A 27,145-nucleotide genomic window follows, 5' to 3' on the forward strand; every position below is an offset into this window, starting at 1 on the left:
ACGCGCCAACGAAAACACTACTATGAGATACTGAAATAACAGACTTCTGAAAAAATACAAAATTGATTGTATAGTGCTGCCCTTAGTCACACGGTGGCGACTTCGCGAACGTAACTGTCAGACCTCGTAAAAATTATGAGCGTAGACTTTTACTTTTGCAAGATTCTTAATTCTGAAACAAAATTTCCCTCTCACATTTTTACCCTTTTACGAGGGTCACTTCAAAACTTCTGCAAAGATATTACGGAGTAAATAAGTTATCGTACACAATACCTTTACCGACCTTCAACATAATCTCCATTCTTCCTTATAACAGTTTCCCAACGTTTAGGTAAATTCTGTACTCTGGATAGGGCATCTTCATTGTTGAGCTGTTTGATCACTCAGGTCACCTCATTGGAAGCTTTGTCAATTGTATCGAAACGTTTTTAACGGAGTGATTCCTTCAATTCGGGAAACAAATCGAAGTCTGGTGGGCTCAAATCAGGACTATATGGTGGGTGGGGAAGCATTTCCCATCCATACTTGTCGGATGTTTCCCTTACTTGTCGGGAGTATACGGTCTTGCATTATTTTGCAAAATGAGGAAACCAGCTGCAAGCATGTCAGACTTTCTTTGACGAATTTTCGGACGCAAAATGTTTTGCAGAAACAGCTTGTAGTATGCGCCTGTTACAAACGTCCCCTGTGTCACACTATTTGTTGTTATTACTCCATTCATGTCATACGCGAAGATCATCATGTGTTTAACTTTTGTTAACGGCGCAATTTCTTGGAGTGTGGAGAGCTTCATTGTCACTACTGAGACTTCAGTTCTGGTTCAAAATCTCGTATCCAGATTTCATCAATTGGAACAATCCTTAGTAGGAACTAATCTCCTCCTGTTTGGTAGCGACATGCTTTCTGCTCTTCACTCAAATCATGCGGAACCCATCGGACAACGATTTTTCTCATCTTTAACTTTACAATAATGATTCTGTAAACTGAAGTGACATACATTCGGGCCTCATATGTTTTTCATCGATCCTCTCTCAAAATGTCATTCACAATAATCTTAGAGGTGCAATCTGTTGCAGTTGATGGTCTTCTACTTCTTGGGTTGTCCACGGTGCTTACACGACCTTCACGGAAACGAGCTGACCACCGTTATACAGTGTTACGATCCACTACATTATTTCCACTCTCTCGCAAAGAATTGTAAATTTCCACGTAGAGTTTCGATTTTGATATAGGAACGCTGGTCACTATGTGTAATCCGACCTGAGTCAAGTTAACCTTCCATTTTAACACGATTTCTCACAATACACCCACGCGAACCAGCAAACACAGACACAACCGTCAAGCCCAAACTCTGACTCACAACTAGGGTTGGCCAAAAAAAAAAGTTTTTATTGAAAAAAACTGTTTTTGGTTTACACGTTTTTTTTTCAAACTTTTTTTAAAAGTAATTTGCTCTATGTATTTATATCACATATGGACATAAATAAGTTTGTTTCGACTTGGTTATACAATAACCGGGTTATGCTTGAAGGCTGAAAGCGGAATCCAAATCGTTTCTCGGCTTACATCCGAGAGAAATCGTCCTCCATTTGAACTCGAAACCGGGACTAACTGGCCACAAATGCGATACGTCTGCCGACTCACTCATGAAGGGCTCCTGATAAAAAATACATTGTACTGACCTTTACATACTTATTAATATAATCGCCGCGAGTCATTTCAGAAGGACAAAAAGATAAACAATTGCACAGGTGAAACCATTATACAGAATTACATATGGACAATTTCAAAATGCTGCAGAGTTTAGAAGAACTAATTTAGTTCACTAAGACTTTCATTAGTCCAAGTTAAAGAAATACAACAACTTAATTTGATTATCAGTAGAAAAGTGAATCAAGATACGAATTATTTGTGTCCGTTTTGGCTCTGACCCATTTATAAATGAATAGATACCAAAGATACTTTTGATTTCAATAAATGCCTCTCGTCGGGTTTGTATAATCCCCCCCCCCCCTCCCAAGGAAAGTCCTGCTATTCGATGTATTTTATCAATAGTAAACATTATTAAAACGAAACAATATTTAGAGTTTTCCTTTGATTGTAATTGCATAACAATAACAACAAACTATAAAAAAAAAAATCAAAACACAAATATTTATAAATTTATATACGAGGGTCATTTAAATCGAAGTGGCCACATAGTTGTGAAATGAAAAGAAATCTTTGAGTTTTACGTCCCACGGTTATGCCGGTTAGGCTAAAGGAGACGGTGATATAGTTGTGAAATGGAATGTAGTGAATCACTCACCTCAAGAAGCTTACAGTCCTTCAATGTAGTCTCCGCCAGCCTGTTGAACCCTTCGCCAAATGTCTGGTAACCGTTGAATACCTGACGAAGCCCCACTTTGTGTGAGGCTGTTGACAGTGAGCCCTAAGGCATGAACAATGCTGGGAATGTCCCTGAAACGTTTGCCCCTGAGAGGTTCTTTCATTTTTAGGAAAATATCAAAATCGCAGGCGCTCATGTCCGGGGAGTATGGCGGGTGCTCCAGTACCTCCCAACCCCATCGTCGTAACAGAGTCTGTACTGGATTGGTTCTATGGCATCTGGCATTGTCGTGTAGATGAATTGGTCCAGACTCCAGGAGGTGTGGACGTTTGCGCCGCAATGCTGGTCGCAAATGGTGACTGAGGTATGAAGCATAGTATGCAGCATTGACATTAACACCGGTGGAACTTGATGTGACAGGATAATGCCTTTGTGGTCATATAGCATTATCATCATCACCTTAACGTTTGCTGGCTCTTGCCTAAGCTTTTTCGGTTGTGGAGATTCTGGATGGTGCTATTAACTCGATGATGTTTCAATTCGGGATCATAGGATCTGGATCCCCACGTTTCGTCACTTGCAATAATGCGGTGCAAGAAGTCATCATCTTCCTCATTGTAACGTTAAAGGTGTAGGCGCACACATTCCCACCTATGTCACATTTAAACCTCGGTCAGAGCATGGGGTACCCATCTGGCTTATATTTTCCGCATGCCAAGATCTTGTGTTAGCATGCGGCACACTGATTCGGAAAAAATGTTCAGCTCCTCCGCCAATTCAATACAAATCCAGTGCCGATCACCGTCAAGTAGTCCGTAATCTTGCAAGATGAATTTCGTCCGTAGCTGTTGGCATATGCCCTCCACCGTGCATTTTGTCTGTTGACAGTCGTCCCGCCTGAAATGCTGCAACCCATCTCGCCACTGACCGATACGGTAGAAGAGCTTTACCAAAGGCCTCTGCTAATCTTCTGTGAATCGTCCTAGCATTTCCCCCTCGTGCCACCTGGAATTTAATAAACACACGCTGTTCTGCACGCGTGAACATTGCGTTAGGGCAGTAATTCACACGACAATCACTTTAGCAATGTCTACTCGCTACACACACCGTAATATGGGGCCGCAGCAGCGTTGAACTGACTCGTACACATCCACGGAACGCACTACGTCCGTCACAGCTCCTGCCCACAACACGACACTAATTGTGGCAATGTTGCCAGTTCGAGTTAAATGACCCTCGTATATAAAGTTGCTTTAGTAGTATAATCTCTGAGTAATGAATGGGGAATGTAGGTCTGAATATAATACTACTAAAATACGGGAGTGAAACCTGATAACCCGCAAATGTGTGTTCATCAAGATTTTACGAACATTTACATTTTCTTTCTTTTTTGATTTAAACCATTAAAAAAAAAAAAAAAAAAAAAAAAAACACCAGCTGGTTTAAACCAGCCAACCCTGCTCCTCACAATTGACATAAAACTGAACTTGATCACACCGCTCAAACGGTCGCGCATGCGCTGTGTGCAAGACTTTTGAAATGGCCCTCGTATTCTCTGGTTAGAAGCACTAACTTTGAAAAATGTAATTTGAGTAAAATTAGTAACAAAATATAGAAGAATTCTGCCAAGACGAAAATTGTACTGCTAAAACCATTATCCATTGAACTATATTTCTCTTTTCCTCTTAGTTCTTCATTAAACAACAGTATAATTTCCCAGCAAATTACGTATATACATTATTAATAAATTTGATAATGATGATTACTATGATAACTATTTAGAAGTTTTCCACTACTTGACAACGATACGCTACTTTAAAAAACAAAAATTTTTGCGTGAGTTACCAAACAAGGAATATAGTAACTTACCAACATTGACTGGGGGTGGAGGGGACTCCTCTGTTTCTTCGCCCTCAGCCTCTTGTTGAACGACTATTTTGACAGGAAGATCCAGAGATTTTGGTCTGCTTGGTCGAGAGTCATCAGTATCTTCGGAAAATGATTCCTCTTCCCCACTGGTACACGGAGCTACATACTCTGTAGATGCCTCAGCTGCTTCCGAGGAAATAGGCTCGGCTGCTGACGAAGATTCTGCAGCATTTCCTGAAATATCGGCACCACGTGTTACACTGGGACATTCATCTATTGTAGAACTTCCAATAAATTCGTCTGGTGTAAGAAAAGACGCACCACTCCCTTCATCAATATCTTCAGAGGCAGGGGAAAGCATTGCACCAGGAACTATAAACCTTTCTGTATCAGTCTGAGCAACCTGAGATTGAGCACAAGCCACAGCACCATCTTCTGACTGAATACTGCTGCTAAATATCTCCGGACGGCTTTCGATAGAACAATCTTTGGTTATAGGCACACTATTATCAGTCGTAAGAGCATCACAAACTTTGTTTGAAACATCTGTAATTGTTCCGCATGACTCGTAGCTCATTTCAGAGCTAGCACTGGGCAAATCACTACCTGAAGATAACGCTCCCTCCTTGGATTCTGTCGCTTCCACTCTAGACACCTCCATTCCTCTATAATGAGTTTCTTGAAGAACGGGGTCCTCAAAAACTTCAGCTGCTTCCTCACATGGGCCAGTCTTTACTGCTGAATCAAGAATCATCTGGTCTTCCCTAGAATGAAGTGCAAAATCCCGTATCTGAGAAGTGCTCGTACTAACTGCACCAGTACCTCCCTTCGTGAAATTACCAGAGACTGTAGTTAACACTTCAGAATCTGCTTCAGATTCCATATTTCCCGTATTACTTTTAATCTGTTCACTTTCACACAAATTCGATTTACCATTATTTGTCTCACCTGAAAACGATGGGTGTCGGCACTCAACAGATGGAACAGTATTGCTAGGTGGAATGTGTGCTATTTCAGAGTTAACAGTCAACTGAAGTGCCACACTAGCAGAAGCATCACTAATTGTCTCGAAATTTTTTGCACCGTGAGGTTCAGGTCTATTCGTCACTTCATTCTCAGTGGAATGACAATCGCTTTTCTCACTAAATACTTCGCTGCTTCTTTGATCTATTTCTTTCTCCTCCTCTTCTAACCGTTCCAATAAATCTTGAAGTTCTGAATCACTAATATCTACCGGTGTGGTGAATCCTATAGGCTTTTCCGAATCTGCAGCGAATTCGGTACACATAACATCATCTAATGGCACTACAACACCAACTGGCTTATTTTCTATTTTAACATTTTGACTATTAGTTCCACTGTGACTCGTGTCATTTGAATCTTGTGTAATTACATCACAGGGAAGAGTGTCGGTAGTCTTCCTATCAGAACACTGATTAATCACTGTATCATCTGGTGTAGAGCTTCCTACATGTGTTGTTATTCCCACTGCATTACAAGGCACTTCAAGAACTCTATCATTAACACTAGATTCCACTTCACTTTTTATAACGGGTGATTCGAGACAATTGCCTGTATCTACATGAGGTCTCTCACCAAATTTGTCACTAGCCACAAACTCTAACAAATCTGTCTTTTCATCTAGTATCTCTTCCCTATTCTGTAATTCCTTCGAATGCGCGGATGACTTACTCTCTTCCAGTGATGCCATTCTACTCCATGATGATGATGCCCATAGTTCTGTTTGTCCATTTGTTTCTCCACTATTTTTAACGCCCATACCACTTCTTTCAACATCGTAAGCCTCGTAATGATGTAAATTCTGATCCCTTAATTCTGAATATAAAGAATGCACATTTCTATTTCCACCATCAACATAATGATCTCGCACGTGTTTATCTTCCTGACTTGGATATTGTCCCGATAGTTCTACCTTTCGACAACTAGGGCCATTCACCCCAATTTCCGAAAGCTTTTCAAAATTTTTACTATGATCAGAACTCGATGTCTGTCCTATAGAAGAAATACCTACATCACCAAACGCACGATGATGTAACGGTTCGTAAGACGAATTTCCTAATTCCGTAGATACATTCTGAAAAGGAAGAAAAACTGCAAGTAGTTCATTACACTACAGCACAAGCAAGATAATTAATATTTATTTAAAATAATACTGTGGGATAAACTGACACGGAAAGTTAATAACTCCATGTCAATAGCTGATAAAACTCTTAACAAAATGGGAAATATTTTACTTATTTTATTTAAAAATTAACATTCAAGATACGTATACTGGCCACAGAGGAAGTGAACTCAATATAATAATAACACTTGAAAGGAAGAAGGAAAAATGGAAAATAAAATCGTTAGGAATAATAAAATTGATACAGGTAAACATCACTTGTGAGAGTGATTACGTTTTCAAAATTTTCCGCCCCAGAAACCATAATATTTTGAATAAGAAGTAAAGATCAAATACATATTACAAGTAAAAAGCATGTGATAAAGGCCCTTTACATTAATTACGTGTTCCAGTGATTATTTGTGTAATGAAGTTCTTGTTCCCTGTAGTTATTGAGAAATTTTTATTTTCTTTCTTTGAAAAATAATAATAATAATAAAATAAAAACATGAATTGTTCTAAGATCATTCACTTTCATTTCAATTTCGCGAAGTTTAATAATTCCATTTTGTGATGCAACAGCTTACAACTGTACACAACAACGGGAAAACATTTCATTTCGTGGAATACAACGAAACAGAATAATGTGATCCTGATGCATATTTTCCTTACAAATAAATATAATACCTCCTCTTTATTTATGATCACACAATCTTTAAACAGCTATTACATTGATAGGTGATATTATATTAATCTTTAGAACTTTGCTTCACAGTATTTTGCTGAATCTAAACAATAAATTTAAAGAAAAAAATATAAAGCTATTCTATGGTTTTTAGTATTCTTGAAAAATGTCAAGAAGTGGTATAATAAATAGTACATCTGGTTAAATATGCTACTCTAACTCAAAACCGGGTACGTTTTCTCTCTCTCTCCCTCTTCAGAAAACCTACTTTACATTTTTTTTTTTTTTTAACGAAGCGAATTCTTTCCTAAAATACTGCAAGAAGAAACTTACATAAATACACTCATACTATGGTTATCTTGTGCAATAAGTTACAAGTCAAAATATTCCTAAGTGTAGTTTACTACAACATGGAAATAGTTTATATATATACGATATATATATATATATATATATATATATATATATATATATATATATATATATATATATATATATATATACGATATATATATATATATATATATATATATATATATATATATAAAGTTACTGATTTGAAACATGTAACTTCAATATGATAGAATTCAACACAAATTCAAACCAATCCAGAAACTTAAAATAACACCGATAATAATAATAATAATAATAATAATAATAATAATAATAATAATAATGTTACAGTATATGAAAACCTATCCAATCTGAAGTCCATTTCCTGATATAGACTGCAGCACATCAAGTGCAAATTATGAGAATTGTACAGGAGTTGTATCTCTAAAAGTACTACACATCCTGAAAAGTAGAACATATTTTGCTTTTGGAATTTTTCATAATGGTTTTGTAAACATCCTAAATGATTTTATTCTTTTGGATTTTCTTTACAAAGAACCTTCCAAATCATGAAAGCTCTCTGAAACACTTTGGAATCATTTAGATAATTCCAGAATGTAACAGAACTTTCTAGAATTCTCGAACTACCCAGATAACTCCAGAACATAATAGAACCTTCTAGAAAATTCTGGAATCACTCAGAGAATTTTAGAATGTCAAAGAATTTTCTAGACCCTCTAGAATCATCCAGATTATTTCAGAATATAACAGAACCTTTTAGAACATTCTGAAACCATCCAGATAAATCTGAGTCTTTAGCCTAGCATGAATGAATAGGGAAGACATATGAATTTACAATTCATTTGTCAACAGACAAACAAAAAGAGTAAGTCACCAAATTTCTGATCCAACAGTACCTGTAAACTTTTGTAAGGATTCGGATTGATTGATTTGTAGGGAGTCTTGAGGAGAAAAAAAAAATGTCTTCTGCCTGGCTCACAGGAGAGTGAAGTATCCAGACAGTTTGCATCTCCATAAAGAGCGATAAGTAAGCCTAGCAAAAACATCAGGCTGGGAATAAGAGTGGTCATTTCACGACTGTCTAAAAGCCAAGATGTTTTCAGTCATGACTTGTTTGTGTTCTAAATGTTTTGATAGAATATCAAATGACTGAACAAGAAGTCTCTCACGGTGTAGCTGATGAAGATTTTGTATCTGCAGAAGAATAATTACAGTTTCTGAATTGGTCCCCTGAATAATTACATTTCCTGAATACAGGCTGATGTTAGTACTATGAAGAAACCATGATCGGTGAATTCAAGTCGTAAGCTGTATGCAGTTGTGGGTCAATAAAACACACGGAATTACTGCAGTTGTGGGTGAATACATCAAATCAAAACTGATCAAACTCTTCAAAATAGAAATTCTACTTTCAAAAGAAAATGAACCGAAAGAAGCTTGTGAAACATGCTAAGAATTTATATGAACCATCAATTTAGCTGCTGAATCGTGTGTATTCAACAATGAAAAATGCAAATTCCAACAATTATCCCAGTGTTGCTTTTAAAGGTGTAAAATTTTGCACATTTATGTGCAACAAAATACATGGTGGAAAAAACAAGAAATAAGAGGTCTACAAAAGGAAGGTTGGAAAACCGGACCCCTATTACGGTCATCCTGTGAATGAAGTACATATTCAGATTGCACAGTCATTTTATCTGGAAGATATATGGAATTGTCCTCGACAGAGCGCAACAAAAAAGGCATTATCACTATAACAGCTGCAGGAGAAGAAGTGGTAAAAGTGGAAAGATACGTAACTCGCTGTATGAAAGATAAGAAAGAACGTTCAGTATTTCACACTGGAAGATCAAAATTGTATTACGACCTAAGTAGGTGACCATATCCATCTAGAGATGTATGTATGTGTGTGTATTGAGCCAATTTTGAAGTTTCCGTGTTAACTTTGAAGAATTTATTTGAAGGTGTAACATAACTTACTTGGATGTCTGAAGTCATTATGTCGCATGAGAACCAGAGGAACGTAACTCCAAAAATGCAGTTTTCGTTTAGTTCATATTTGATCATCATTTTGAAAGCCCCACTTGGTGTAAATGGAACGTAACGCTATCTGTTCTCCTTGCCGATCATCTGTTGTAATGTAGCTCAATTACCATCTTATTAAAAACACATCTTTCTAAGAATATTACGTTTTCTTCTCTCGTCTGTAAACCTACAAAAATGGAGTTGCTTCCATCTGATTCTCATGCGACGATTAGTAGTGTGTGAGGTAAAGTCCGCAGCAAAAAACCTGCAACATGAGCATGTAAGTTTATTGTGAAATTACGCCTAACAACCCAGGGAATCAACATAACGTAAAAGTGGCACGAATCACTCCAGGAGAAACCTCAGCGTCCTCCCCTGTACCCTTATTTTGGGGCAAAAGACTTCGTTATTTCACAATAAACTTACATGCTAATGCTGCAGGTTTTTTGCTGCGGACTGTACAACGAGTGACCTGTTTGTTTCAGGAATGTGGTACTATACTGGAAAGGAAGAGCTCGCCTTACAGACACTTGGTCTGGGGAACATAGCAGATGACTTCTGAGGCTACATATGCAACATGGAAAGAAAATAAACTCATTACGAAAATTGCCATTGATAACTTTATTGACGAACCTGTGAAATGGAAAGAAAAATCAACACATCAACATCTGAAGAAATCGCAACAGCATACTGCAGAAATGAAGATTGAGCAATTATGTTTAGTGCTTCAACGTGATTTTGCTGAAAACCGATCTGTGATTCTGAACCAAGAAGTACAAGGTTATCACTAAAGTAATGATCAAGTTTCAATTTTTACAGGAGTCATATTTTCAAAAATAGGTCACAAGTGTTGCAGTTATAAGTGGTGCTAGAGGGCATTATTCAGCACATGAATTATTGGTAATACGAAGAACTCTTAAACAGCTGCAATCACATGCAGAAAATATGTATCACTTCAGGCACTTCAAAAATATTTACGAACTTTTTAAATTCACGAAGTTGTTTCTGTGAATGGAGTGGGTATACAGTGCTGCTGATCACGGGAAGGGGCCTTGCGATGGTTCAGGGAGGCTGTTGAAGCACCGCGTTACAAAACATGTTTCCAGCCAAAGTATAGCAGCAATTCAGAATGCCAAAGATTTTACAAGAGTGGTGAAGTCATACATCCTTATGTTGCCCAAAATGGATGCTAAAGAATTCCGCCAGTAGAAAATAGAAGAATGGTTCAACAAAACTACTCCTGAGGAAGGAATTCAGAAGTCACATGTTTGGATTAGTAATGAGTTAACTTATATTGCACGAACTTGGAATAGCAACGAAGAAATCTCATTTGTCCAACCAAGATCTCAGAAACGACAGAAGATACACTCACAACATACAAAGAGGGATGTTTGTGGCCTGTGTACATGACCGTGACTGATGCTTGCAAAGGTCATAAATATCAGTTTAAGTTAAATGAAATCGTAGTAAAATTCACGCTACTACATGACCGGGTGCCTGTAGATATAGATTTCTACCTGTAAGAGAGAGACATTACTACTAGTGCTCACTTCCAATATTTTAAAGACTGTGAGTGCCCTAGTTCCTACTGGTTCAACAGGAAGGCATCACTCAATATCAAAGCAAAATATTGATGCAGATGAACACATTTTTAGTTCACTGAATTGCTCAATTCAACTCTAAGCAGAGTGCGCAGAAGTAATATGCTCTGGTAACATGTTTTGAGCTTGCACAAGGCTTTAACACGTTTGAACGCTATTAAAATATGACTAGATTTTGTTTCATATCAAAATGTGAGAATGGTGTAGGGGAAGCTAATTTATGTATGTCACAATTTTTAACTGATTATAAATCACGTTCACCTTAAAAGTGGAAGTCTCTTTTTCAAGGTATATAGTACCGTATAGTACGGATCAACAGTCTCAAAATCAAAATTTCTGCGGTTTGTATTCTTGAATATATATATGATTTTTTCAATAAATAAATAAAATAAATAAATATTTTTTTTAAAAAAATCGGAAGGCTACAACACGAGAATTTGGACACATTTCCACACAGAGGATATAATTTTAATTCGTAAATTATCTTTCAAATAAAACAAAAAGCAAGAAAATAATTTGAACCGTTCCAGACAAATAGTATTTTAATGCTGCCGAAATTCGCACATGTGAAATGACGTCCGAGGTACAATCTTTCGCGGCTTTTATCTCGGGCCAGGACTTTTTTATTTTTGACATAACAAAAAAAAAAAAAAAAAGTTTCTTATTTTGTTCTGGATTTTAACACGTGTTACATTCAGTAACATCTGATACTATCAAGGTTTCCTGTCTAGACAGATTTGGCTAATGCTCAATAAAAAAGTGAAACATACATTACCTCTGTCGATAAAGACGACGAAATGACAGCCTTTTTTGGTAAATGTAAATCAGGTTGTGAGACGGAACTGTGTTTCTTGGCAGCTGCTATCTGCTCTGCTCGATCTGAAATGGACGAAATAATGAAAACTAACTATGGAAGCATAATTATGAAATGAAAACTAACAGGGGTAAAAGAGAAAATACATTATTTTATGTATTGTACAGTACCTACTAAATTCATGACATCACAAATTGAAAAAGAGCTTTGATGCTTAGTTCCTGAAGTCAACCAATCACATATTTGGCCTCAGTGACTGTGGTAACGTTAAACTACGACATCTTGCTTAAGTAAAGCAACAGATCAAAATACTGTTTTCTGTAAATTTGCAAACACAACATAATAAATTGAGAAAGATTTAATTCTAAAAAGTTCCGCGAGAAAACTATAACATTCAACTTGCAGTTTCAGCAACAGTAAGTATTATATTTATTTCCTTAGCTCAATAGAAGCACCTTCAGATGTCACCACGAACCTCATCTGTCACCATTTATGTGGCACTCATAAAGTTTACAGCAGTTGGTCTTTCGTTCTTCAAAGCAGTGCTACTGAAAATCATGGACTTGTACACTTCTGATCACAAAAACCTAGATTACCCCTCCAGAGACAAAGTCCGAAAAAATGACACTAGATCCTTACGAATTCCCTTTAGGTGTGGATCTTTTTCCTGCATTTTTGCCTCAGTCAAGGGTAGAAATCGAAGGATAATATTGTAATACGCGTATGAAAATTTCGTTGCAGACACAATAGCTGCAATACAGAAAATTAGAGTACTTTTGAGTCGCACATTTGATACATTATTTATATTTTTAATCTAGAAAGATTAAAAAACGCGATGAAAGTAAATATCAGAATTACAAATAGACTATAATGATTAACCACATGTTCCACGCGATTTGCTAATTGTTTCACTGCCAATTCGAGTGTCCTCAAAACATACCTTTGTGCGGTTACCTTCCTTGAAGCGAAAACTAAGAAGTAATTTATGAAAAACACATCGAAATCATCAGGAAAAAAGCAAGAATACTTGAAAACATTCTGCTGTTTTCTGCTATAACATGTGATACATCCGACTTGTCTTTTGTATAGAGGTTAAGAGGGAACTGATCTTTGTTTCCAAAAGGGTTGGAGATTAAAAAACAAAGAAAAACATTTCCTTGTAATATCAGTACTACAAACTAGCAGAAAATAGCGTGCAAGGTGAGTTAATTTTCATCCTTTCCTTTTTTTCACGCTGGAGTCTTAAAACCATGTTTTTCAGGAAAATATATAGACTTTCGATTTTTTGTAAAGTCCTTCAGCAAGTAACTCTATAATTAGTATTCAATAAATATACAAACATGATGAAAAGATTATGTGGTGGAGAACAGTGCGTACGTAGGCTTTCTCGGGATCCTCCAGTTTCCTCCTACTTTTACCATTCCACCATTTCATAAATTCTTACCATCACTGTCTCCCTCAGCTTACACGGTATAACCAAGGGACGTAAAACTGAAAGATTTCATTTCATTTACGATGAGACGAATCTTTTAAAATTATGAATCTTTATAAATACATATATATGATTTCTTGATTACATCTAGAGTCCCTGGACTTTGTGATGGACAAACACCATGAGTGGGGGGTTTCGGAGTTCTCTCTCTCGTTTCTACTATCTTCATTCTATCATTATCATCCACCTCATTATCACAATCTTCTTTAGTCTTGGTGAAAAATCGTCCAACGTTAAACAAAATGTTCCTCTACTTTTAAACTACCCCCAATATATATATAAAAGCTAAATTCCATGATAATTCTACTTTTTACCAGGAAAAGAAATTTGTATATTTAAAATCCAAGAATAAGTGATGTTTTAATTTTTAAAATAGCCCTTATGCATTTTAAATTAACAATATCGGACGACTGAAATATAGGATTATTGTAACAGCATTCCTTATCAGTAGCTTACATTACGATACTTCGCTCTTAATAATGATCTTGCGCGCCAATAAAAGCAAATAAGAAATTTTGCACATCTGCTTCTCGTTCCTTTATTTTTCTGAGGTAGATCAATGTTACACTAAAGTCCACAATTGCATTCATGTTTAGCTTGATAGCTACCTTCATTTGTTTACCTGTCTCAACACTGATGTATCTGTATTTCTTTTATATTGCAAAACTTAATGCAATGTATGAATCCGAAATATAATTTCCAACCCTGGGACCATCCGAACTTAATAGTGTAAATCTTGGAAAATAGCTTTAGGAAAATGCGAATTGCACAATTCCTTCCGGTCTTTCTATATGAACTAACAAGGCAAGATAAGCACTCACTGAGAAAAGTCAAATGGTAAGCTGCGTAAAAAATGCGAAAATGGTAGAACCTACGGTCGTTGGATTGAATCTTACTGACGACTCCGATTTTTCTTTTTCTTTGAAAAAACTAAGGCAAAGAAAGAAGATATTAATGATTCATAGTATGTCAGAAAAAAAGAAAAACATTTCATACGTAATCTACACCAAGTAACACCTGCTTCATGCCAAAATAATCGTCTACATCAGGAATCAATAAACTTAACTACTTTCTAGGTTTCATTCTTTTAATTGTAATGAGCAAAACGATAGAAAGGTGCTATAGATTGAGTTGTTAACTGTTGAATGAAAAACACGCTAAACTAGAAAGTGTGTCTGCACCAAAAATGAAAAAGTTTTCTTTTATGGCTTATGTTCTGTTCAAGTTTGTAGCTAAATTTACTTGATGAAGTTACATTTAAAATATATATATGTATATGTCTGAAAATGTATTATATGATACTTGTAAGTAGAAAAAGAATTTAAATATAATCATGCTGTTCTGTAAAAGATAATGGAAAAGAATAAGCTTTTAAACGACTGAGATATATTTTAGTGTAACATTTTGAATTATATATATAAATGGATGGATGGACAGATGTTCTAGCAAAACTCTCAAAATGTCTAGATCAATTTTAGCCAAACTTGGTACACATATTATTCACAGTGTGGAAAACAATACTGTAGGAGCAAGATCCCCCCTAGCACACCTAATTGGGAGTAGGAGGAGGTGACAAAAATGATCAAAAACTAGCAACGTTACTCTCGAATTAATAGTTTTGGGGTCGTTGTATTAATCGTGACACACCCGATGCCGTCTAAGTTTATCCTTACCTATTTAGGTAGTTCAGCCCCCATTAGCAACTTGGAGAGAGGATTAGGTGAAACGGTGAAAGGTAACAATTATAGAAAACAACCGATATTAGTGTCAAATCCCTATTGTGACTGAAAACGGACTGTAGTGTGAGAACTCATCTTACAGAATAATTTGTACACTATCAACTACACCTGATTTGTGTCCCGGTAGTGTTTGCAGCCGCCTTGATAGTAAGTTTAGTCCTTCGTAACCTGGGTGCTATATAAGGATACAAAACACAAAAGCTTAAACTCAAAATTAAATATATACCTAGGTAATTGGTATAGACTATAAAACAGAAGTCTGAAAGGAAGAAACTAACGCGAGTCCCTCTGGTAAAATATTTCAATCTGCACTCCTCCTAAGAATAGGTGTGCTAAAGTTAAAATATTGTTATAGGATCATATAATTACAATACACGCTAAGAAATGTTGTAGCTTGTTCCATAAATCCTGATGCAGATTGATTAGTTGGTTTTAAATTCCCTCTTCAGCACCAAGGTTATGTGTCATAAACCTACAGTTTAATAGTGAATCTAAACCACGTGATCTGCCAGGAACTAAACCCGGGTCGTTTGGGCCAAAGATGCTATGCTAACGACACAGCCATTAGGAAACCCTTTAAGTACGGATGTTACCTGCTTTAGTATATGGATGCTTGATCGATGTGCATTTATTTTCATGCACCAAAACTAACAGTTTCGTTAACACTATATGTAAATATATCGAAGAAAAGACATTTAATCATAGTGAAATCCTAAATGTCTAGATGCAAGTTACAGGATCAGGTATATACTAATGTAATAATTACTTCTATCTTTCTTTTATCGCGTTTAGTTTGTCTATTTGCATAATTGTCTTTCTATACTGAATTAGCCTTTCGTTCCTTGTTCTGTGTTGCCTGTTTCCCCTCAAAACAATCCCATCTTGCCCTTCTGTCTGAGTTTTACTGCTAGACTGCTATGAAAAAAAAAAAAAAAAAAAAAAAAAAGAAAAATAATCATGACCTGAGAACATGTTGCTAGTAATTGTAGTTAAGTCTTTTTAAAGATTCTTTGTTAAATTCCCCTGGTGGCCTTTGCTGTGAGCAAAAAAACTCCACCTGGTAGAGTCAGATTCGTAATGTCAAAGGTTTAGTAGTATTTTTTAAACTGGGCAGCTGCCCCACCACTGAAATAAATAAATTTTTCGGCCCATGGCAAAACCTTCTTTAGATGGTTTATGAATTGAATCTGAAATGTATTCGCAGCAATAGTGTCGTGTTGCAAATGACTACTTATAATCCAAATACTGTGACTGAATAATCACCATGTAACATATAATAATACACAAAAGTATGAGAAGTGGATTGAAAATTTACCCAATTTACTTTGTTATCAATCTTGAATTACCAACGTATAACTTTCTGCAAAATCAGCCAATATTATGCAATCAGTGTCACCGAAGTTGGCTTTACATTTCTTTAAATACGTAGACTAAGCTTTCTGTATATGGTGATGCTGTTTGAGGGCTAACAATTTCTGTGTGAGTTTTCAATGAATTCACTAATTGAACTTTCCCGTTCTCGTATGTCTTACTTTTTCTTACAATGCTAACAATGGTCAGACTATTTTCTTTCTAGCGGTAAAAAAATATAAATAACATTCCTTTTTGTTCCATGAAACGATTCTACTAAACCCTCTACAACATCTTCACACATATTACGTTCTCTCTCTTCTTTCTTATTTTACCCAAAGTAAGGCATGCCTTTCAATGGATACGCTGTCTTAGAATCACAAACCCAGAAAACTTTTATTCTATATCTTTCTGGCTTCGAACTTATATACTGTCGAAACCCATATCTTCTTCTGAATGGCACTAACTGCTCGTCAACTGTGAGAGTCTCTCCGCGTAGATAAAACTTCCCTAGGTTAATATCTACTATCACCCACAAATCTCTGAAGTCAGCAAATTTATCTTTCTTACTTCTTACACTTCTGGTTTTTGCATCATTAAACCTCAAGTATGTCATAGATCAACGAATCTTTCAGTCCCATTGTTGCTCGAAATATAAGTGGTTCATATAAGCGACTCCATAATATCCTTATACTCGAGTGATTACTTTTTAAATGTCCTGCCGCGATAAGCAGCCCAATGAGGCCTTTATTTCAGAATAATCACACAGTTTCCAATCAACTGAAGGACTTTTAGAAGCACAAACTTTCTCAGCCATACCATTTCTATATTTCATTATTATATTTATGACATCGTCCGAAATGTACAATTCAAAAGAATCAGCCGGAGTTTCACAACTTTCAGAGGAGGCGATTTCACTTTATTCATTTGAGACTTTATAATACTATGTTTAGAGACTTTTCCTTGCAATGGAGATTCTTTACTTCATACAGTACTCTTCTTTTCCAAAGAAAACATTATCCACCTTAGATAGTTGAGGACTGTCGTCGTTATTATCAGTTTCGTCATTGCCGAGGTCTACTTTGTCGGGTTCTTCACTTCGCACACTAACACGATCCACTTCACTAGCCGTTTAATATAGTAGCTATTACTATCATAATTCACACGTTCAGTATCTTCTAGCATATATCTTCATCAAACAGTTTCCGTCGAGCCATCTTACACACTAACACTACATCACTACAAAACACGACCGAGATTTATGGACGGAGTACTTTATCAAACTTCTCGTCAGTACATCAGTAAGTTGCCTATTCACCATATATCAGTAAACTAGAACAATTCATTTGCAGGAATATGTTAGTAGTGTTGTGAAGGCCTGGAAAAACGGAAAATTTGGGAAAAATTGAAGTTTTCGAATTTTACTACATTAAGCTTTTAAAATGAAAAATATTTTATATTTACTAGTTTACAGTTAAGATCATTCAGTACTTATGTTTCTTGTATTAGGAAAATTTGTGTCAACGAATATATGTGCACCACTCCTTAAATGTTAGCACCGTGATAAAATAAAGTTATGGCTACAAAAGATACTAAAATAAAATTAATTAAGATAAATGCATTTAAATTATCTTAAGAAATCTTATGAAGTTCCCGCTTTATGGCAGGGAAGTGTTAAAATAACGAGGCCAGAATCATTTTAGTTAATACCATTATGTTAAAATCACAGATATATTTTATGGAGATACGTATCCTACTTGTGCTGTGTAAAATTTCCGGAAATTTTCAACCATTAAAAAAATATTTCGGAAATATCGGAAAATATAATTTGAAAACTATTTCTTCGTCTGCTGTTAATCTTGCTATAACATGTCTGTAGCGTATATCTAATGTAGTTCGCTAGTACGAAAAGTACTTAAAGCAACAGATTTTAATTTTAGTTTTTAGTTTTCTGACTTCTGATAAAAATCCCTCCTATTTGTATATTTTTCGAACAACCCAGAAAGAGAGATGATCTGATTTGCACATACATATACACCGCAAGTGTAAGCAGCGAGAAATATATTAAAGATTTTTAACATGTAAAACTTCCATTCGTTATTATTAAATACTAACAAAATGACCATTTTTTGCATGGGAAGACTATCATCAATGAACTGGGACCCCAAACACTATGAATTCGACACTAGTATCAGTCATTTTCAATTACTTTTACATGTTACCCTTTCCCTTTAGGAGTACTGATGGGAACTGAATTTGGATTTAAGTGGAATCAGAAGTGTAACTGTTCATCTCAGCGACTCCAAAAACTATGGATTCAACACTAATATAGGTAATTTTCGATCATTATATATATATCCTCCCCCTTCCTCTAAGTTACAGTGCTGAATTTGGATTTAATCGGCATCGGAAGTGTCACTGTTCGTCTCAGGAACCTCGAAAACTATGAATTCGACTCTAATATCGGTCATTTTCAATATATATCCCCCCCCTACTTCTATCCTCCAAGTTGCACCTTCAAAATGAAATGATAAAAACCATCCTGGGCCCGAACCCAATCTATGCTAAAATTTTATTGAGGTCGGTCTGGTGGTTCAAAAGTTGTTCAGTTACAAATATAGGCATTTTTATTTTTATATAATTTGTCACACTAGAAAACAGGTATTTGTTTACATATAAAATTTTGTGTATAAAGTTTATATAAAAGTCTATATTAGAATATTTGCATGAGTATTAGTGAAATTTGTCTACTGATGTCTCTTTTAAGAAGTAATTTTGTTAAAATTAACAAAATGTCACCAGATTAAAGAGAACATTAAGAACTCAGTTTCATTCAAGAGGCCTATTTGTTGCTACAGAAACGCCTCATGATGGTAGATGGTGTATGCAGCTGTTAAAGTCTTGTAATTAATGCACAACCACGAATAAACGACTTAAAAGCATATAAAGGAAATGAGTGAAGACTATTAATTTTCAAGAATAATTACAACAGTTTTAGTTTCGATTGCTTCTTTTTTAAATATACGCAATATTGAAGTTTCTTAACTTACACTTTCACGCATTTGAGAAAAGAAAACGGTTTCATTACTAGTAAAATTAACCTAATACAAAGATATTTGTCATTTTCCCAATTTTTCCGGAAAGAAATCGGAAAAAACGGTTTTTTAAACAACGGATTCAAAATTTCCGGAAATTTTACAACACTAGTTATTAGTAGAAGAACAATAAGCAAATCGTGTACAACTGATAATAACTAGATACGAGTAGTAAATTAGATTATCTACATATAAAAAACTCAATAGTAAATAAAGTAATTTATAAAATAAAGCTTTTACATAGCAAGCTTCGCACACTAGACATATGGGACGTCTATTGACAGCATTGTAAGTTAATATATGAAGTACAATTTGAGGACTTATTTCATCTTCAATGTATAAACTGATATGAAACACATCGCAAATGTACTCCACAAAGGCACGCAATAACACATAATATTAGAATTATGCTTTGTGCCTTGCGTCAACTGAGACCTAAATTATACATCACATAAACTGCGCGAGAAACTTGAATGGTTTATATATGTAAAACCAATGTCTCGAGGAATACAAGAAGTCTCATTTCACTTGACATAAATATTTTCAGTGTGCAAGAGAAAATATACCCCAGTGAGCCTCCCAGGCACACCTTACGCAGTTTACAGTTAATGAAGATTGTCGAAAGACCATCGAGCATATTTCTGAGAAAGCGGAGTTATACTGGAGTACCGGCCAGCGCATTTTAACTGATGATTTGAAGATGAGACAGGTTTCCGCGAAATATGTGCCTTGCTTGCTGTCAGAGGAGCAAAGAGACATTCAAGTGAATGTTTGTTGCGATTTGAAGACTGAACAGCTCAATAGCGCAAATTTTCTCAAACGAACTGTGACTTGAGATGATACGACCCCGAATCAAAACATGCATCCTAGCCAGTGGAAAACTCCAAATTCACCACGTCCCAAGAAAGCATGTCAAGTTCGATCCAATGTGAAAACAATGCTGATTTGTTTTCTGATGTGAATGGGACTGTCTACAAGGAATTTGTTCTTCAACGACAAACAGTGAACCAGCAATTTACTTGGATGTCTCGAAAAGATTAAACCACTGCAAACCTTTCTGGAGCATTATTGATTGTCCTAGAATATTAAAAAATGTTCTAGTACTTTCTAGAGTTTTCTAGAATATTACAGAATGTTTCAGAATATCCTATAATGTTCTACAACATTTTGTCGATGATGACTTTCCGAACCTCCTGAGAGATTTTTTTTATTTATTAAGACACAGGGTTCTTAAATTAAACTATAGCTTGTAAAACTTTGAAGCACGCTCTTTCCAGTCGTGGCCTGAAAAATAAGATCGGAAAGGGTATAGTTGAAATACTATACCCCAAACGATACTAAAAGCTTCTACGAGATTGTGGCCAACTTTGCAAGTGCATATCCTTGGATCTAGTTGGAAAGTGGCAATTGAATTTAGTTTATACACCCACTTCATAAATAGGAATTAAACCTTCAAGTTCTGATTGGTGCATTCAAAACGTAGTCATGGTGTTAAATTTGGATTCCTTGAATAGAGAGAATACTTTTTTTTACCAATTTTGAAGAGCTGTATCTATACTGAGCTACGCTTAAAATGCTCATTAATAACATATTCTGAATCAAGAGTCAAAAATTGTCTTGACATGAAGTTTGCCACATACATGTCTTTGCCGATTATACACATACCAACATTATAAGAAATATCTGGCGAAATGGTTATCAAATAGTACTACAACAGAATATTTATAGATATGCGACAATCATTTTGGACATGACTGCACACGCAACCAACGCAGGCATTCTACTGACATTTGACAAACATCGAAGGCAATATAGAACTTTCCCACCAAAGTTGATTAACTTTGGAAATAGTGGACCTGAGATTCATGGAACCCTTGACATATAATGAGCTAGCAGTGAGTTAAATTTAAACGTGTTTATCGCCTACGGAATTTTGGCAGAAAAATACAATTTCTCTGGCGACTCAGCCCACATGCGCAGGCGTCGTTAGCGTGGGGAGAGTTCGGGGGGACGCTTCCCCCAGATTTTAATCAAATGTATTTAAAGAAATAAGATTACTTTGCATATATAACTTTTGTCGGAAAGAGGATTTTGATTCATCCGAAACCCCCCCCCCCCTTCTTGATTTAAAAAGCTTACGACGCCAGTGCCCCATGCCACTATTATACGCAGACTTTCAGTTCCTGTAACTTCTTTTTACTCTCTCTACTTAAAAACCACCTGAAAGGGCATCATTTTGGTACTTTGAATAATATCCAGAAGAGCGTAACCGACGAACTGAAAGGCTTACTAGCACGAAAAATGGAAACAATATCTCCATCACTGTGCACGGAAAGGATCTATATATTTATAAAAATAATAAAATTCTACGTTAGAAGATGCAATGCCTCGCTATCGCTGGTCATGCAATTAATGTTATAACTTCTTGTTTTATGGTTTATTTTTCTCTTGATTGTCTTAATGTTTATCCTCTTTACATTTTCCAATTAATGGTATACGTATGTTGAGACCAACATGGATATTACATTGATACATAAATTACATATGTAATAGGGAAGTTGGTCTCAACCATATGGATTCAGTATTAATTAAAAAAATATATATCACAATCAATATAACGTGATTTCTTTTTTACTGATTAACGTCCTGTTTGAAATTATTGATCCAAAATATTACAGTTAACTGGAATTTGGAAATTTTACCGGTAAAACAAGACTCTAAAATATCAATAACAAGTTTATATTGTAAAGTTATTGCACGTAAGTCAATACAGACTTAGGAAAAGATGCAACAAGGTAAATTAAATCTGCTCTTTTCTAAACCTAACAGTAACTTGTTTTGAAACAAGGTCTTGAAATTAATAAAATTAAATTCTAACGCAATTGCATTTCACTATGGAAATACACTATATATGTTAATTTGAAGGGTGAAAATATTGTGTGTTACCTTCACTAAATTCAAAATCATCCAAAACCTTATCCAGATCTACTGCAAACTTCTCCATATCTTCAAAATTTCAGGTCCGCATATCAAACTGAAATGAAAAAGAAAAATCTATACAAACACACTCAACATGAAAAATAAAAAAGAATTATATGAATGTACAATAATAATTAATTCAGTCTTTGTCACACATAATGAAGCAAAGTTCGTGGTTTCTATGATTGTAGGTAGCCACGTAATTTCTAATCTATTACAAATTGGATTTTTTATTTTGAATACCTAATCTGTCTATTGGCTACGACACATAATAAGAAGCAGTTGATCACTGGAATGTAATTAGTTAACGTTCAATGTTAAGTTTAGTAAGCTGCGAGATACTGTTATAAACCTATCTGAAAAATTATAACGTAAAACTTAGAAGAACGGAGTGGGAGGGAACTGGGAAAATCCATATGCAAAGCTTCTATCAACTACCATCACACAAAAACCACATCAATAATCCTGCTATTATTTACCTTGTGCTTCCGACGAACTTTTCCCGTGTTTTTCACGTATTTCTATTTAGTCTGTGGAAAAAAAACTTCAATCCTGTCTAGTTTCTTGACAGCTAATATTTATAACTGTAGACAATGTGCAAAGCATTTTTGGGAGTATTAAAGAGGCATATCAAGTACTGAAAATTGATTCAACCTTGTCTAAAAGTTAACTCTTAAGCAGGCACGTCAGTTTCCTAACATTAGGAGTTACTTGAGATATATCATACCACACATATATTGTGTAGGTAGTCAACCTTTTGTGCTATTAAGAACACTCAGTAATGGGGAAATTAGTGTATGTAAAATTCAGGTACCAAATGAAACTGAAGAGAAATTTCAAATCTCCGAAAACTGGAACAATCATCTATCTATTAGAATGCTACAAAAGCAATAAAAACGCCAGAGCTCCAACCTCTTAACTTTTGATTTCAACCCTTTGATTTACGGTTATTTGTGATTTCACGTTTAACGAGGACAAATATTTGTACTTTAAATAAATAATTTAGATAGATCTTTTTCATGAAGTTTATCTTTTTACAATTATTGTTCATATCCTTTGTATTTTAATAAATCTTCTCCAAAATCAATGCAAATGAATTGTGCTGCTATCTTTGGAGTTCTATTAAACTATACGTTTGTGGACGTTTATATGTTTGTGGTCAATCCTTTCGACAATGAGTCTCGGAAACAACAGGCTCTAGAAAGAGGACGTTTTCACTGATCGAATGCAAATTTTGCGTAGATTGTCCAGTTCTAACTGAATATTTAAAAAACATGGCCATTATTTCTTCATTAGATTTTTACGGTTACACTGGAAGTGTTGAAATTAAAAAAATCATATCCTACGCATTATACATTCCAACACCACATGATTGTATATAGGGGTTTGTATTTCTCTCAGGCATTTGCTTCATGGCCAAATTATAATGAAAAACGAAGGATAAATATTTCTCCAGTCTAAGTTGAATCTTTCTTGTTTGGGATGTGTTGCCCAATGAACACCATATATCACTGACATTATAATTTATTGTTTGTGTAATGTATTCGCTTATTATACACTGCATGCAAGAAAGAAAACACCGATCATACATGAATTAAAAACTCCAACCGGAAATAGGCTCAAATCTTGCAAACGGTGCGAGATATTGAAAAAGCAATCGAAAAAATCTTTCCTTTACGGTATGGTATCTCTTGCGACTTTTATCAAGACGTCTTTCACTTGTGTCTGTAAAGGGACATGTACAGATCTATACAATCTGAGGAATGACAAGGAGATTCATGCTCATATGTGAATGATGCGCTGTGTAGAGAACGCAGGCTCAGCTAGTTCAGGAGGAAAATAATTCCCAACCACGCATTTATATTAATTGTACATTCGGGAAAGAACGCTCAATGAACTTTTGTACGGAAGCAGGATTACTGAATGTCCGCATGCATTGTAAGAACCAATACATGAACACAAATTGAGGTTAATTACATGTGGCAGTCCAAACCAATTCAGAGAGGCAAAGAAAAAAAAAATCTTACCTCGACAGTTATCAGATTTTATTGAATTTAAGTGATGTTAAAATTCAGGACATAATACGAGTTTTTTGTTTCTTTGTCAAAAATTTCCTGGGTCCAAGATACAAGCCACCAGAGATGGTGCCTCGGGCGTTATTTTTCACGTGTACATGTCGGCAAAATATTAAAATACTCTTGTCTCTGGAACGGTTCAAGATATTTTGTTGCTTCTTGTTCTACTTGAGAGATAATAATTTACTGATTAAAATCATATTCACTGTTAGTAAATAGGTGTCCACATTTTCGTTGAACCTTCCGATTTTTTAAAAAAACAAAAATAATTTGCTTTTTAAAAATGCTAGCCTCAAAATATTTGTCTTTGTGCCTGTTGATCAACCATACTGTGCTACAAATCCTGAAAAGAACACTTTCACTTTTGAGATGAATAGGAATTAAAAACAACTGAACATTTTGCCATATATTAAACCAGCTTCCGCCACAAAATTCTCACATATTGGCCTCATGAAATCAAAATCTGTCTTATTCGACATTATATTTTAATCCTGCATAAAGATAGAGGCAGTTTTCGAACATATTAAAGCTTTCAAAATACATGTGCAAGTTCCAAAACATATTACAAATTCCAAAACACACGACTTTTGCGTGCACTCTGCTTAGAACTAAAATTAAGGTTAAAAACGTGTTCAACTGTATCAGTGTCTTCCTTTAATTATTGTGATGCCTTCCTGTTGAACAACAGAAACTGGGACACCCACAAACTTTATAACTTAGCAAATTGGAAGTGCGCACTGGTAGTGGTATTGCAGGTGGAAATCTATAACCAGCAGCCTGTTGATGAGATAGCATACAGTTAACGATGATTTAATTTAACTCACAACTATAACCTCTGCAAGCTAGCAGTCACAGTTATACGCTCAGACCACGAACATCTCTCTTCAGAGGTTGGACTTTCTTCTGCTGTTTCCAAAATCTTCGCTGGACAAATGAAATTTCCTTCTATCTTGCTCTTTAAAGTTCGTGATAGATTTCAGCATCAGTAGGAGTTCTGAATTCTCTTCACCGTGTAGTTTGGTTGACATTTCTTCAATTGTCTGCTGGCGGAATTTCTAAACTTCCCCTTTGGGCAACAGCATGAGGGCTGTTGATGTGTATGATTTCACCAGTCTTCTAAAATCCTCGGCTTTCTGAATTGCAGCTGTACTTTGGCTGGTAAGATTATGTTTTGTAGCATGGTCTTTAGCAGGCTCCGTACACCATCGGCATAAGCGACTTCGTCAATTCAAACAATTGGTAACGATTATTAAACTGGTTAGATGCACCATTAGAAATAATGATGGTCTACGCTGCCTGTGACTCCAACTGTTGATAGATTCTGCATATTAGCAACAATATGTCTTTTGTCATCACTTCCGAAACATGTGACTTCTGTAAAAATTGAAACTTGGTCAATACTCCTTGTAGTAGAATCACAGATAAGTTCTCAGCAAAATCACAGTGAAGCACTAAAGACGAGTTGTTCAGCTTCTACATGTACCTTCACTTCTGCAGCGTGTTGCTTGCGCAACTTCTCCAGACATTGGTGTGTTGCTTCTTTGATTTGATTTTGTTTAGCGTCGTTTTAGCAGCAAGGCTATATGAGACGAGAGCCTACAGTTAACCGTGGGATCCGAACCACATGAGCTCCTGCCGGGAATCGAACCCGAGTCTCCCACACTTGCTGCTTTCAATGCCCATTTTTCAAGTTCGTCAATGAAGATGATAACGGCAGCATGTTTCTTTAATCAGTTTATTTTCCTCCTATGTTGGACATGTAACATCAGAAGAGTCATCTACTGTGTTCTTCACACCACATTCCCAAACCGACCTTTCGCTATACATCACAGACTACTAACGACTTCACATGTTCAACATAACTGTCTTCTGTCACGTCTTCAAGAAAGTTCATAAATTTACTACGCGAAGTTCAAAACTAGACAATACACACTGACACAAACAGACGCCTCTAGGTGGGTGTAGAACCACCACTTAAGTCGTTGTGCCTAAAATTTTTATCTTTCAACGTGGAATACTGAATATTCCTTCTTACATGAGACGAAAGTTTCTTTAATACTGAGGGTCATTAATCTTTCACTCGCCAACTTTTCACCTGCAACTGTTATAGTGATAATGTCTTTTTTGTTGGCGATCTGGCGATAACAGTCCCATTTATCTTCCAGATAAAATGACTGTCAAATGTGAATACTTACTTCATTCAGAAGATAACCATAACAGAGGTCCGGTTTTTCAATCATTCTTTTAGAGACCTTACATTTCTTGTTTTGTCCACCATGTATTTCGCTGATTAAAATTTGTACCCTGAAACGGACACAGGGAGAAATTTTAAAACTTGCACCTTTATATTATAGCATTTACACAATTCAACAGCTGAATTGATGTTTGATAAAAATTCCTGGCAAATTGCAAAGCTTCTTCTCGTTCGTTTTCTTCTGAAGATGGAATTTCTACTTTGAAGAGTTCGGTCAATTTTGATTTTGTGTATTCACCTACAGTTGTAGTAATTTCGCTAGGCTTTAATGCATGCAGCTTAACTTGACCTCAATGACCGTAGTTTCTTGACTGGACTAACACTAACCCCTAGCTGACTGATTTACGGAATGTAATTATTAT

General features: G+C 35.6%; 1 protein-coding gene across 7 annotated transcripts in view; it reads right to left on the reverse strand.

The window, feature by feature from the left end:
* The window catches only part of LOC145686201 (uncharacterized), a 206,582-nt gene that overhangs the window by 87,146 nt on the left and 92,291 nt on the right, over window positions 1-27,145 (reverse strand). For 6 of the 7 annotated variants that reach the window (XM_081759242.1, XM_081759243.1, XM_081759240.1 and 3 more), the window contains exons 2-4: window positions 22,422-22,509; window positions 11,761-11,864; window positions 4,199-6,293 (exon numbers count right to left, since the gene is read on the reverse strand). In XM_081759242.1, the coding sequence (XP_081615368.1) occupies window positions 4,199-6,293; window positions 11,761-11,864; window positions 22,422-22,479 (2,257 nt within the window). In that variant the 5' untranslated portion in view covers window positions 22,480-22,509. Of the gene's footprint in view, window positions 1-4,198; window positions 6,294-11,760; window positions 11,865-22,421; window positions 22,530-27,145 lie in introns of those variants that run through there. The other variant, XM_081759244.1, reaches the window with a different exon arrangement.

This window comes from Thermobia domestica, chromosome 5 (assembly GCF_964235325.1).
Source record: "Thermobia domestica chromosome 5, izTheDome1.hap1.1, whole genome shotgun sequence".
NCBI classification, from domain to species: domain Eukaryota; kingdom Metazoa; phylum Arthropoda; class Insecta; order Zygentoma; family Lepismatidae; genus Thermobia; species Thermobia domestica.